Source organism: Polypterus senegalus, chromosome 12, assembly GCF_016835505.1.
Source record: "Polypterus senegalus isolate Bchr_013 chromosome 12, ASM1683550v1, whole genome shotgun sequence".
NCBI classification, from domain to species: Eukaryota; Metazoa; Chordata; class Cladistia; order Polypteriformes; family Polypteridae; genus Polypterus; species Polypterus senegalus.
The window spans coordinates 134,956,585-134,970,719 of record NC_053165.1 but is presented as its reverse complement, the minus strand read 5'-3'; the positions used below and the strand labels follow the sequence as shown (position 1 = coordinate 134,970,719).

The window sequence follows — 14,135 nt, the reverse complement described above, 5'->3', positions numbered from 1 at the left end:
ATCACACATTATAAGGATAAAATGGTAAAAGGGACGGAACATATAAGCAGCTCTGAAACCTGACAAAGGATGAATAATTTAAAGACATATCATACAAATGTTTACTGACCGACTGGAGAACTTAAGAGAAGTCTATTTTGCAATTGATACTTAGAATAAATTGTGGCTATGCCTTCTGATTAAAAAGGCTATAAACCACAAGAACCCACATCTTTCTGTAGAAATAGACAATACATTAAACCAAACCTCTATGCACAAACTTACTGCACAAGAAATGGACTGCCATGTTAAACAAACAAAAACAAGTTAGTTGCAAGTCTATTTTTGCCTTTCACCAAGCAGTAATAGGCTGGTCAACCATTTGCTAGAAAGGGCTTAGGCATTCTTGCTTTCCTCTTTTCTCCAGAACCTGCAGCCTCATTTCATTGCCACCACAGACCTCATACATCAAATGCCTACAATTGTTGTTCCCCTTCCCATTTACCTTACAAATTGTTATTTTCTTGTTATTAAAATAAAAATCTAACTTTTGCCACACTGATTTACTGTTGTTACTGGAGTGTTTACAAACTCCGTGGTACTAGCTCAGACGGATGACCAATTTAACAAAAATATTTATTCTCTTGAACCTGCAGTTTGGTCAGAAATTTACTGCTACAATTTCTTTATGACTGTTTGCTTATAAAATGATTCACTTAAGCAGCTTCATATTCTTGGTTTCAGTCATTTGCATTGGGAGTGTTTGCAGAGTCTCTACCCTGGTGTCAAATCGCAAATTTAGAAATAGGTCAGACTTATGATAATATACTACAAATCCAAACAGGACCCCCACCCACCACAAAATGAACTGCACTGCTCAACTTTTTAATGGATCAACATTTAGTAAATATGGCCACAATTATGTGAGATCAACACAAACGACTAAGAGATGAACAAACATTTATTAATGTGGCTGACTTTATAAATCACTTTTGCCTGCTCCGAAATGAACTTTAGGTTGATTTTGCTTCAATTTCCTTTTTAGGTTTGGCCACCTTCTCCTTTGCTGGTTTAGTTTCCTTCTCCTTTGCCTCGGTTTCCTTCTTAGGCTTGGTAACCTTCTTCTTCTTCTTTTTCATTGACTGCATCAAAGCTTTGTGCTGTAAAAACAAGTATAAGTATTTTAGGAGACACACAAATGCAGTTAGACTATGCAAAACACAATGGAGCATAAGAAAAATCTGCTGGTGGCCTTAATATGGTTAAAAAAAAATTACAGGAGCAACTTTTTTTTGGGCTAAATATGTGACATTCATGCTTCTACATTGGCTATGGATACTAAAACCTGAATGCAATGCTGAATTTAAGATACACCCTCCTAAAATCCACCATTGGAATCTTGATACTTTCTGATAAACTCAGTAAACAAATTTTACATTTTCAAAGTCAATTACACTGCACCCTCTATCACAAAGACTTACAAATACTGCAGTGGCACAGTATAGGCTGCATGTACTGAAACATTTCAAAAACACTTCACTAATTTGGTGCCAGCCACAACTCTACCAAAAAAAAAAAAAAAAAATAAAAGTAGAGTAGAGTGAGGACAATGAGGAGCCCCAATGGTATTACTCCTGGGAAATGGACATGAATAGTGTTTTAAAAAAAATATAACAGCTCACTAATACTCTTCAATACCCATTCAAGTAATTCACAATATTTTAAATTTACAAATTCTTTAAAGCTACTTTTATAAGATCACATTTTTTAAGTCAGGTTTGTGACATTTGTCTGGAACAATTGCTGGTCAATATTTACTGAATAGGATTTAAATCACGAGTCAAAATAATGCAGGATTTCAAATGTCACAAATCTGATGCTTTAGTTTTCAAAATTTTGCCCTCCTGTTTCAGAATTCCCATAAAAGCATTAGTTTGGCTGTTTAAGTTACCTTAACTGATCAATCTTTTCTATTGCTTGTCTGTATTAATGCAGAATTAGTGATTAAATATGATTGCATATGGTGCATTTTCTCCTGCACCATTTGTTTTACAATGGTGTCATGTGCACTTGTCATATTTTAGCTATACTAACATATTGGTACTATACCCCATCCATGAACTATCAGTTGAATGGTTGCAGATTCATTTCAGTAATTAAGCATGTGGTGTTAATAGCCATTAGCCCCACTAATTTAGCCTCTAAGATTACACACGTTCTATTTAGTTGTCTAATGTAGTGCTGGGTGGTACGACCAAAATTCTAGATCACTATTTTTCAAAATTATACCGGTTTTCACGGTATTTTTTGTGGATGTCAACCACATTTTCCACTGCAATTACTGCAACAGACTGGCTAAGAATAACCTATTTCACTGTCATGAGAATTGTACATTGAAAATTATATTTTTTTTTGTACAATGTGCACACAAGTATTAATACAGGTTTGCATGGCCCATAAAGTGATAGTTTTCAAGGGGGTGGCACTAATGGAGAAGGAATCACATTGCATGACATTTGCAGTCAAAATACAGAACCTTTTTTATTGAACAAATTTTGCAAACAACTTTAATTAAAATTGACAACATATTTTCAACCATTCAAAGAGGCATTTAGACTTAGTAAAATATCCAGAGGTGCTTGTCAAAAGTTGTATTGCACTGAACATGTCTTAGAAAAGGAATACATTTTTTTGTAAGCCAACTACACTTTGTTAATGTTAACAATCTGTCCACTGACACGTTAAGGTGACTTTTTAAACAACTTTATCATTAAACTGCATAATATTTAAACGAATAGTGCAACTTCCAGTAATGATACTATTACTTCAAGACTAAGCCCAGGTGCATTACGCAGTATTCACCAAATAAAAATAAAAACAAGTGTAACTTGGTGATGACATCTTTATCAACTGAACCATCTCATTAAGGCAAACTGCATTAATATGGACCTTGCTTCAAGCTAAGCTATATACATAAAATACTACAACTTGCATTTATAATGCTATTTGTGGTATAGCCCTACAGAATCTTATTAGGGCCACAGTGAAGGGAAAAAAAAAAAAACCCAAAATTTTGTCGAGAATAAAGTCAACATGTTGACATTTCCACTTTAATCTCATTTTGCGAGTGTCAAAATGAACTTCATCCTAAAATCAATGTTTAATTTACTAGCTATTCTCAAACCCTATCAAAAGGTAATGTAACACATTAAAATGCTTAGTGTTAAGTGTTCCGACCCAGTTAATTGCTAAACGCTTCTTAAACTGACTTCCTCTACACTAAGAGGCGGCGCAGGCAGCGATTGTCACACAGAAAACATTCACTCCATGATATTCCTACTCTCTGAAAATAAACACACCACACTGGATGTATGAATGGGTATTGCACAGGTTTAACTTAGTCACGGCTGAAATTGGCACCCCTGGAATTTTCCCAGACAATTGTTGCAATTACAAACGTTTTGGTACACACGTTTATTTCCTTTATAAAGTGCACTGGAACACCACAAAAAAATAGAAGCCAGTACATCGCAGGTTGAATACAAGCAATACATACACTAGCAGGGTCAATATAGCATAAATAACCCCACATCCTACATGACTTTGAAAGGAAAGCACGCCAAGTAAACCCACCAGAAAAACATGCCAACTCAAGGCAGGGAACACCAGAGACCCCCTTTGCTGCGAGGCAGCAGTGCAACCTCCATGCCACCGTGCCCCCACATGATTAATACATGCTTTAATGCATTTCATCATGAAAATTATATAAAGTATTTATCTTGGCATTCTAAAATGCTCAGGGAACAGGAATATCATGAAATTAAATGTATTCTGTGTGCTGCCTGCACCTCCTCTTAGTGCAAGATGAATATGTAGCGATTAATATAGCTCCGGGAACACTTAACACAAAGCATTTAATGTGCTACAAAACTTAAGGGGCTTGAGGAAATTAGTAAAATATTCATTAAGATGTCGACTTTATTCTCGTCATAAGCGTCGAGAATAAAGTCAACATGTCACACTATTACACACTACCCAGGTACATTACGCAGTATTGATAAAATATAAAACAAGTACAACTTGGCTTGCAGTATTATCCAGTAGTATAGAAACAGTATTCACACATTTGAACATAATGGTACACATCTGACCTTTTAAATCCAAAGTATCTCCAGACAACAGACATGACTCCTTTTTCCAGCAAAAGTTCTTCTGTGCCATCATGTTCAACTTTATCGTGTGCTACAGGTTCAGAATGTTCTCTGTCCATTTTCACCACACAATATACCTCTACTACCGAATGTATTCCGTTGCATGCGTGTTTAGCGGTGTAGCAGTAAAAAAGGTCCTCCTTAAACAGTTTCCCACTGTGCCATGTTGCGAACATTGTTTAGGCAATTTAAATCGGTGATGCGGTAAAAGAAAAATCCATACCATAACAAAAATAAATGGTTTTCGGTATGAACTGGTATACTGCCCAGCACTAGTCTAATGTACAGCATGCAATACTGTAAGTCTGTTCACTTCATTTTGGGGTATTCACCGAATTTAGCTCAACTGGAAGCGGCAGTTAGAAAACTGACAAACTATAGCCATGTTCATAAAATCCAAGGTTAAGGGTGAAGTTTCCTCCTCTAATGTAGCTGTTTATGTACTATACTACCATGTGAATAATGTCACTTGCTCAACTCACTTGACCGATGTAATTGGTCTCCACATTCAAACTCTCAAAGCATGCAGAATCGTATTTGTTTCACAAACTTTATAATGGCATAAGAGAGGCAATCAAAAGCCTTTTCTGCCTTGAAAGTAGCCACTGTAGTTCTTAACCTTGATAAGCAAACCGCTGGTTTGGTTTGCAAACCGCTGTTCTAGAAACCAAACTGCTTTGGTAGAAGTTTCTATAAAGCTCAACAGCTGTTCAAAGCTGAAATGCAATTCTCAGGTGCTGAAAGACTTGGTACATACCGCTGGATCATGCAAAAGAATAGCATTACGTCTGGCTGTTTTGGCATAAGGATTCAGTTTCAACATCACTCTCAGATTCTTAAGAGGATTCTTCTTAAGGACTCTGCGATGGATCTTCTTGCTGTTACAACACATGGAAACAAAAGTTTTAGATAATTTCAACAAAATGAAGGTGTCTCTACCACACAATTGTCCGTTTCTGAATTCAGAATTTCCACTAAGATTGCAGGATTCAGAAACACTGACACAAAGTGGAAGCTCATTACTGCAAAAGGCGGAAAGAAAACCACCACACACACACACACAAAAAGGAACAACTTACTTGGGTGCACGCAGGGCCTTCTGGATTTCTTGACTTTTCAAGATTCTGCTCAAATCTGTGTTGGTCATCTTGTGCATTGGCAGGCTAGAAAGAGGTAGTAAATATTATAAACTAAAAATCAGCAAATATACACAAAATCCCTTTTCTTCGGCAAACCCTGGTTCAGAACTTCCAACTATTATCACAAATTAGTCAGAAACACGGACCATGAAGTGGAATATCATCATTACAGGGTTAGATTAACAATGAAAGAGAGCTGCTCAGAGACTTACTTGAAGTCAGCCTTCAGAGAGGCAGGTTTGCGCCAATTGCCATACAGGTCGTCCAGCTTTGAGAATGCACTCTCTGTCCAAATACAGAAACGACCCACATGACCCCCAGGAGCCAGTCTCAGCAGGTTAAGTTTACTGACATTCAGTAGAGTGATGCCTGGAACCAGAAGACTGAGAATTAGACATGGTGAAATGCAACTGTAGTGCCACTACTGGCTAAAACATGCCTGTCAGAACTTCCACAATAAAAATCACAGTCTGTCAGAAACACGGACCTAGAAGTGGACATCATCATGCAAGCCAAAAAGGAAATTGTTACACGTCTCACAAAGTCAAAAGACCATACCTGGTATGTTACGGAAGGCCTTTGTGATTCCAGCATCCTTGTTATAAATTATGCAGGGTCCTCTTCGTTGAATCCGGCGCCTGTTTCGCATTTTACCTTTACCTGCACGCATACGTTGTGATGCATAGACCTAAAAAAATTAACAGACGGTTAAAACTGGTAAACATGGGGATGACTGCACATCTAAAAAACAATATTCAGGTGCCAACAAACCATAAAAGGTATTCAATAAAAAAAAGGTTTAAAAAGTTATTACCTACTCTGCTAAAATGTAATCTAGGATGCAATCACAGTAACCAAGTACCAAATGACAAGGAAAAATAAGGAGTGGATATTAAGTTAGTCTAAGATGCACACTTAAAATCGGGATGTGGGAAAAATGAGGCACCTAGAAGAAACCCTAGACAGAGAAACTGAAAATATGCAAAATTCACATTCATAATAGGAGTGGGACCTAAACATTACTCCTCTATGTAATCCATTTTCAAAATACATGTTTTTATTTTATACACATACATACATTTTTTTTTATATATGTTGCAATAAAATTAATATGGCTCTTTAATATCTTTAGAATTTAAGGATAAGGCCACAATAATTTCAATGAGCATCAAAATTTAGGGCAAAAGAACACAATGCAATTACATTGAACAGTTTATATATTTAAAAAAAACCCCACACACCACACCCAAGATTTGGCCGACACAGATTCAATTTTTTTTCTTCTTTTCCAACACCTAATTTTGCGTGTTCTAGTTTTGGATCAGTATTAAAATAGACTATGGCATTGATACCAGATTTCAGACCTTAGCAAACTAAAATATTCTGCTAATGCTACGACTCTGCATTAACTTTGTCTTATGCACATTAAAAGTACTGTATAACATTACCTTCAACAGATGTGTACAAGACTAATCTGAAAAAAAATGTATTTAGACTTGGGTGCCATCTTTGTAAATGGAGATTGTTTCAAATTGACTTTAAAATATCAGCAAACATTTCATCTTTGTTCTTGCACATCTTTTTATAATAATTTTTTATAATAAAAAATACAGACTACAATAAAGGGTTTCAATTAGTATGCTAGTTTCCAGTTAAGAATGCCCTGAGAAATGCAAATACTTACTTGTACAAAAAGACAGCACACAACCAAGTCATTTTCATTTGTTTAAGGAACACTGAGGCACAACACTTCTTGCTCAGACTTTAGCTGCTATCAGCCACCCATGACAGCATGAAGACAGCAGGCAACTGTCACTGAACTTGGGGTCAGACGCAAATTACACCATCACTGCAAGAAGTGCACCCTTCTTGGGGTTTACAGAAATGAAAAGTGGAAATCTAACAACCAAAATCTAGACTTATTTTTTACACAAACACCCCCCACTCCAACCTTGAGATGCTGGAAATAAAGCATCCATACCTTTTTAATATCATTCCAGGCTTTTAGCTTTTTCAGCAGCTGCACTGCTTCCTTGGTCTTCTTGTATCCTTCAACCTTATCTTCCACAACAAGAGGAACTTCTGGAGTCTCCTCAATGCGGTGGCCTACAAGTATATGATAAAATTAAATACTGCCTAGGACAGCCTGCTAAGAATAAAGTTGACCTGTAAGTAATTTTTCCCACAACTGCACAACAGAAAAAGCTGTCAGATCATCCAACATCACACCCCAAAGAACAGACTACATTAGTTTTTAATGCAACAACATGCACTGCTTTTACAAAAATCTTGGCATGGACAATGCCTTTTTACCGAGTTCTGTGATTGCCAAAGGTGGTCAATAGACCCAGAATAATTTAGAGGGGGGCAAGGGGAATGGGATAAAAAAAAAAAAAATTGTTCTGGAAAATTTTTCAAATCCTTGAAACTTCGACTTACCTTTGGACATAACAAGAGCTGGAAGTGCTGATGCTGCAAGGGCAGAGCAGACAGCATAGCGTTTCTGCTTCACATTGATCCTGCGATGCCAGCGCCTCCAGGTTTTGGTGGGGGCAAACATGCGGCCACCACGACACATCTGTATCAAAAGGTTAAGGATATCACACTAGAAGTGTATATTTATACCATTCGGCAAACTAATCACTTTACAAAAGCAAGGTAAAACCTTTAATGACAGCAATCGCAAAAAGAATTTAAAACATCTGCTGAACAGTTCTAATGGGTGATGAAATTTAACCTTCTACACTATTCATGAAACGTATTACAAGGTTGGCACAAACAGCTGAACTGCACCAATTGCAACATTAACACTGGAATCAAGCAATATGCCATGGCTAAGAAAAGGTTTTACACACAAAAAAGCAATAAAATTTGACCAAAAGTCAATAATTTATAAATTGCATTGTGTCTTCACAGCTGAAGATGAGAGCATGTTCAAAAAAACGTATTTACATAATTTATTACAATGTGTTGGCAAGACATCAAGTATTATGCTTCGATTAATTAAAATCTTGTAGACTACTATTAATTTCGGATTAAATTTAGCTTAAAATCTACTCCCTTGGATAAATTGGACAAATCCTGAGACACTGCCTTTCCACAAATCGTTTTGAAACTGAGCTTGGACTTCAAGTATGTCAACATTCTCTAAAGCTGGACCAGGAATACACAATCATAATATGTAATGCAAATGCTGGTCTTAGTTTGACTATGGGTGATGCCTTAGAAAGTTTCTCATTGCTAAAAAGTTTGTTGGCTACAAAATGTTTTTACCATAAAAAGATATTAATACATTTTCTCAGGTTATGACACTGCTGCTAGAAGAAAAAAAAACTACAAACAAAAAAAAAAAACCCACTAGAAACAACATTCATTTCTTTAATGGCAATTAATGAATATCAATAAACTGCACAACATTCTGTTCAAAAACCATGGGAAGCAATGTTGCTTTCCAAAAGGAAGATGACCCACTGAGCCTTTCATTTTAAAAACCACCAGTTATTGTTTAGGTCGGATACTAATGCCACTGTGCTCATAAACTGAATAACTAAAAACAGAAAGTGGAGATGCCCATATGTCTTATCTGCCTGCTGCACATAGTGAAACTGCATCAATTTTTATAATCCACTCTCGACTAGGCACATACACACTGCAGTAATTTCTGCCATGGCATTTCCAACAGTTTCTATTACATCTACCTAATCTCTAACATACTCAAATACAGGACTGAGTTATTGCCCTAGCCTGGTAAGTCTGGAAGAATTTCTTATAGCTATGGCACAGTAAGCAATTACACTGTCCATTAACTGAACGACTAAATGGACATACAGTACATATGTCCAATTTTTTTTTTATTACATTTTTGGATTAGCTGGCAGAAAATTAAACAATTATGAAATAAATGAAGCTTAATGTTGGGTATTTCCAAAGCTGGATAAAAACTTGCACTCAGGCAAAACCATGGTCAAGTTTTGACAAGATACCTACTGCAGAACGAAGTGCAGTGAGAAGCAGTTTCTCACATTCAGAGAACTGAAATGTTCCTACACTTAAGCAGTTTAAAGGCTAATCTGTATTACCACAGCTCCATAAAAAAAAATAAAGGTAGGGTGCAAAACTTGCTTACTCTTAAGGCAGTTAACTAACAAAGAATTTTTATCTATTGAATTATTAGCAATATGTACACAAAAAAAAAAAACACTATTTAAAATGACAACCCAACATCAGCTGATGAACATATGAGCAAGTAAACCAATTGCAGAAATGCAAGTGAATGCAGTGAGAAATTTTACCTCATTTTGTAGCTCAACAAGTAACATATCCATAGCACAATGTGTGCTTATGTTTTCTCTTTAAGAGATTGCAGTAGTTTGTGTGGGGATGGGATCTGCAATTTAGTATATAAAGCAGTCTTCAGACACTCATGTTAGCTGGTACTCCAAGCTGGCAACAAAAAACAGGATACAGCAAAGCAGAAAACAGACCTTGGAAGTTAACTGCTGCCCTTTTATGCAACTTCCAGAACCCTACTGAACTTATCTCCCTGCCAAAATTAGAAAATATCTATTTTATAAATAATTACTAAATTACATACAATTAAAAGGGCAAGCTCAGTTATAGGACACAATCTGGAGGTAGTAGCAAAAGAGTAAAAACAAAATGGGAGTACCATTGAACATGGTTCACATCCTCTCTCTGACACAAAGTAATTTCAGTCGATTTCTTCAGCAGAAGTGTGTTGAGCAACGCTAATGGGGCTCCTTTATACCAATAGCAATACATCTGCATAATGCCTTACTGTGACAACCAAGTCAAAACTATTCTTGCTTTACAATCATTAAGGTCGCTGTTCAGACTAAAATATGGGTATATTTCTTTATATTAATTCTCATTTATCTACCTACCTGTTTATGTATGTAGGCATTTCAGGAGCTCTTCTAAAAAGTGAAAATATTTCCCAGTTGAAAAAAAGTATTTATTCCATCTAAGACTCCTGTATAAAATCCACTGACCCTTAAAAAAAAAAATCCTTCTAACATCCTAGTATCCTTGTACAACCTTAAAGCCATCCTTCTAACATCCTAGTATGGTTAAGCTAGAGATGCACATTATACTTTGTGAATGTGGCTAGGACAATACTATTTCTTGTACTGCTATAAAGAAAAACTGTCAATGTGGGGTTAATCCAAACACTAATGCAAAGTGATACAAGTGTTCGGCAGTATTATAGAAAGAAGTCATTTTCATTAGTGTAACAGCATCAATAACCTCTACTGGAGAACAATACTCGCCCTAAAGAAATATAAAATATATTACTTTAACATAAACAGCTCAGGTCAAACAAAAGCTGACAATATCACCAAAACCTTAAACAAGACTCATTCACTCAAAAAGGCAACACTAGCTTTGCAAAAAGGTAAACACTGTACTGTTCTTGAGCTTATATTATTCAAGCAACAACCAAAACCAAGATGTTTTGCAGACACTAAGAATTTCCTAAATTAACTTCAAAAGAAACAAAATACAGCCAAACCTGTTCCAACACAACAAGTTGCTTCAACTTAGTATATACTGCGAGAATGAAGAGCATCAGAATGTTTCTGGAGATGTACACAAAGCTTCTTAAATGTTTAGCACAAAAATGTGCTCAAAGGCTTAAAGATGCATCACTTACTGAGAAGAAGATGCAGGTGTAAATTTAGAAACTCCATTAAAACATCTTTAGGATAGAAAACGGGGTGGGGAGTAAAAAAAAAAAAAAAGAAAAAAAAAAAAAGGATACGTTTCCAAAGGCTCCCTGGCCAGAGCGGTGCGTACCACCACCTCTAACACGTGGAATACGAGCCACAGCCCTGCCAGTACCCCAGGACTCCGCACTGGTTTGGTGACCTGAAAAAGATAACAGTTAGACCTCAATACTCAGTGATGGAAAAATCATGCTCATCTACAGTAATAAAAAAAAAAATTGACCTGCTCAAATAATTGTTGCAACTATGGTGCATCAATTATAACTTGATACAAACAAAATCTTTACATATATATTACACGATATCATGGCGGTTCGTTTGTCTGTCCAGGATTTTAAATCATCTGTGGCTTGCAAACCATTTGACATATTGACCTGAACTCAGGTACACACACTACTATGTGACATCTATCCGCTTTCGGGGTGATTGACCTCCAAGATTATTCCTTTTATTTTATTGTAGGATGAACTCTCAGCAGCAGCCAGCCATTTAGTGCATGCGTAAAGGCGCCGTTCTCATCCCTAACACCTTTGCAGTCATTTCCCCTACCTCTTAAGTCTTCAAACTGCCTCAAGAATGATTTAAGATATTAAGTGTCAGCTTAAGTGAAAAATGAAATGTACTAAGCAATTGTAACGCAAACACAGACTTAATCAGTTTTAACGCGAAAAGATGCTGATGAGAGAAGAAGCAGGCCACTAGGGTGGAGAAAAGATGAGCTGCTCAGGAAGAAGCATGCGCATCAAACTGAGCAAACAAATGATAAACATACAGAGAAAGTATGAAAACTATGAATGCAGTGCACTATTACTGTTAATAGATAAGACCTTTCGGAAATTTATTGGTAAAGAGAACAAAACAGAAATAAGACTTCGGTCCATCAAGCTTATTTGTTCAGGTAATAGACTGCCCCAATCTCTCATCCAGATATTTTTGAAAGTTAAGGTTTCCACTTTAACACGGCCCGGCAATTTGATCCAAGCCTCAAAATTCTTTGCGCGAGGAGTTTTAGCTTCAGCCCTAGATGCATTTCCATACACAGAATGAGAGAATGAGGCTACAACCGAAACTGTAAGATATCTTTGCTATAAACAGAACAAAAGGTAACATCTTATCCATCCCTCCATTTTTCAAACCTGCAATATATCCTGAGCAGGATAAAAGTGAAGCCGATCCCAGCAAGCACAGGGCGCAAGGCAGAAATAATGCCTAAATGGGCACCAGCCAATTGCAAGGTGAACACACTAACACTAGTGACAATTTAATATTATCAATCCACCTAAACTGCATGTCTTCAGACAGTGGAAGGAAACCCACATGTACACTGGGGGGAAAACGCAAACTCCATGCAGGAAAGACTTGGAATGTGAATTTCAACCTCTGTTGTGAAACAACAGCACTACCACTGAGCCAGGCTTGGTTGATTTTAAGCAAACAGACTTGAAAACCAAGTCAAAAAATACAGACCCTTAAAGATGACGACTGTGTCAGATTTCTGATTATTCCCAAACCTAGTGTTTCTAAAGGCATCAAGCAAATCTGGAAATAGCCGCGAATGATCAGAAAATGTGTGGCACTTTTCTGACAGGTGAGAGATCAAGTGATGTGAGAGAAAAGATGCATGTAGGTGGCGACAAAGTGGTAGAGCTTGCATGTGGGTGCAGAAATGGTCTGTGGAAGAAAAAAAAAAAAACTACCATTGTTCAATGATAAAGAATCAATCACAAAGTTTGTCTGAAATAGAAGTAAAAGAAAACTTCACTATTCTCCAATACAAGGAATTGATTTCCAGATGGCAGTGTTCCCAATGAAATCAGTCGTGAAATGTGCTCTTGTACATCGCTCAAGTCAGTCTCATAACAATACCACCAGGCACAACTGGCCCAGTATCTGTGGGTTCACCAAGTGGATATGAACCTCCCTCGGTCAACTAGGCCAACATCTTACTCACCTGCCAGTTCACTGACTGCGTAAGGCTGGCGGCTATTCTTCCTCATGTTGGTGTGAACGAAGTTCACGATATCTGGCCTGATTGGGGCTTTGAAGACAGCAGGCATCAGTACATTTTTGCCTGTGGAGTCTCCCTTTTCGGAGTAGACCGATATTAGGGGTCTGGCACACGCCTGAAAAAGAAACAATACACATGAGATGCGTACTCTTGCATAAAGTTGTATACCAATTTCTTCAAATATAATTTAATTCTGTTAGCACACCCGTAAATATAGGCATGATCGCTCCTTGCTCAGACATCTTTTTGTCTTCAAGCGCCCGTGAAAGCATAGAAACAGCAGGCAACTGTCGCTCATCACGGGGTCAGACGCAAATTACACCATCATTGCCAGAAGCGTGGCGCTGTTTTGTGAGGCTTTTTTTTTTAACACAAACAAGCCGGTCGTCTCCCAGTGACAAATCGAATTTATTGAATGACAACGCCAGCAACAGTGGCATGGTCCAAACCCAACAAAAACAAAGTAAAACACCGAATCCCAAAGCGGTGCAAATGCGAGTGCCACGCTTATCCCTTCCCCCTCCAGCCAAGACACGAGGACGGCCTTGTGAAGACTCACGTTCACGCGGAGCTCTACCACACAAAAAGCGGGTATTTTAATAACCTACCATCCCCAAGTCCACACTTTCATCAAATACGATTGTACAGTAAACAAAATAAACAAAAATACTAACCATTTTCTCGTTTACTCACGGCACGCCTGCACCACACTCCTCTCTTGATGGCGGCCACGGAGGAAAAGGAAGAAGTAAACGTGCGCCCGACAGCATATACCTCCGAGCAGTCAGTGAACGAGACTGATGGTGCGTAGCTCACAGAAGGCTGAGCTAGCACCAGAGAAATTATAGTATCACACATTTCAATCGCAGGGAGTAATATATTAGCGGCAATTTATACAATTCTGTTTCGTGAAATAATTTTAAAAAAATCATTTTAATGGTAAGACCTACTTTTTCCCATGGTTCACTACTTCGGCGGAGGAATATATACAAGAAGCTGGACCTGTTTTCATATCGCAAGATAAAATAAAGTAAATGACAGTCCAAAAAAA

General features: G+C 37.3%; 1 protein-coding gene and 5 non-coding genes across 6 annotated transcripts; all 6 read right to left on the bottom strand.

Moving 5' to 3' along the window:
- Nucleotides 1-922: 922 nt before the first annotated feature.
- On the bottom strand, nucleotides 923-13,868 carry rpl4 (ribosomal protein L4). Its single transcript, XM_039773523.1, has 10 exons — nucleotides 13,759-13,868; nucleotides 13,028-13,199; nucleotides 11,112-11,218; nucleotides 7,769-7,907; nucleotides 7,311-7,435; nucleotides 5,888-6,017; nucleotides 5,542-5,698; nucleotides 5,270-5,353; nucleotides 4,948-5,068; nucleotides 923-1,139 (listed from the first exon to the last, which is right to left on the bottom strand). The coding sequence occupies exons 1-10, from the start codon at nucleotides 13,759-13,761 to the stop codon at nucleotides 993-995; spliced, it is 1,185 nt and encodes a 394-aa protein (XP_039629457.1). The 5' UTR covers nucleotides 13,762-13,868; the 3' UTR covers nucleotides 923-992.
- LOC120541814 lies at nucleotides 5,149-5,218 on the bottom strand. The gene has a single exon (XR_005636088.1). It is a non-coding gene; the product is annotated as a small nucleolar RNA SNORD18 (small nucleolar RNA).
- On the bottom strand, nucleotides 5,428-5,501 carry LOC120541812. The gene has a single exon (XR_005636087.1). It is a non-coding gene; the product is annotated as a small nucleolar RNA SNORD18 (small nucleolar RNA).
- On the bottom strand, nucleotides 5,768-5,841 carry LOC120541811. The gene has a single exon (XR_005636086.1). It is a non-coding gene; the product is annotated as a small nucleolar RNA SNORD18 (small nucleolar RNA).
- LOC120541816 lies at nucleotides 7,084-7,183 on the bottom strand. Its single transcript, XR_005636090.1, has one exon. It is a non-coding gene; the product is annotated as a small nucleolar RNA SNORD16 (small nucleolar RNA).
- On the bottom strand, nucleotides 13,316-13,416 carry LOC120541815. The gene has a single exon (XR_005636089.1). It is a non-coding gene; the product is annotated as a small nucleolar RNA SNORD16 (small nucleolar RNA).
- Nucleotides 13,869-14,135: the final 267 nt, after the last annotated feature.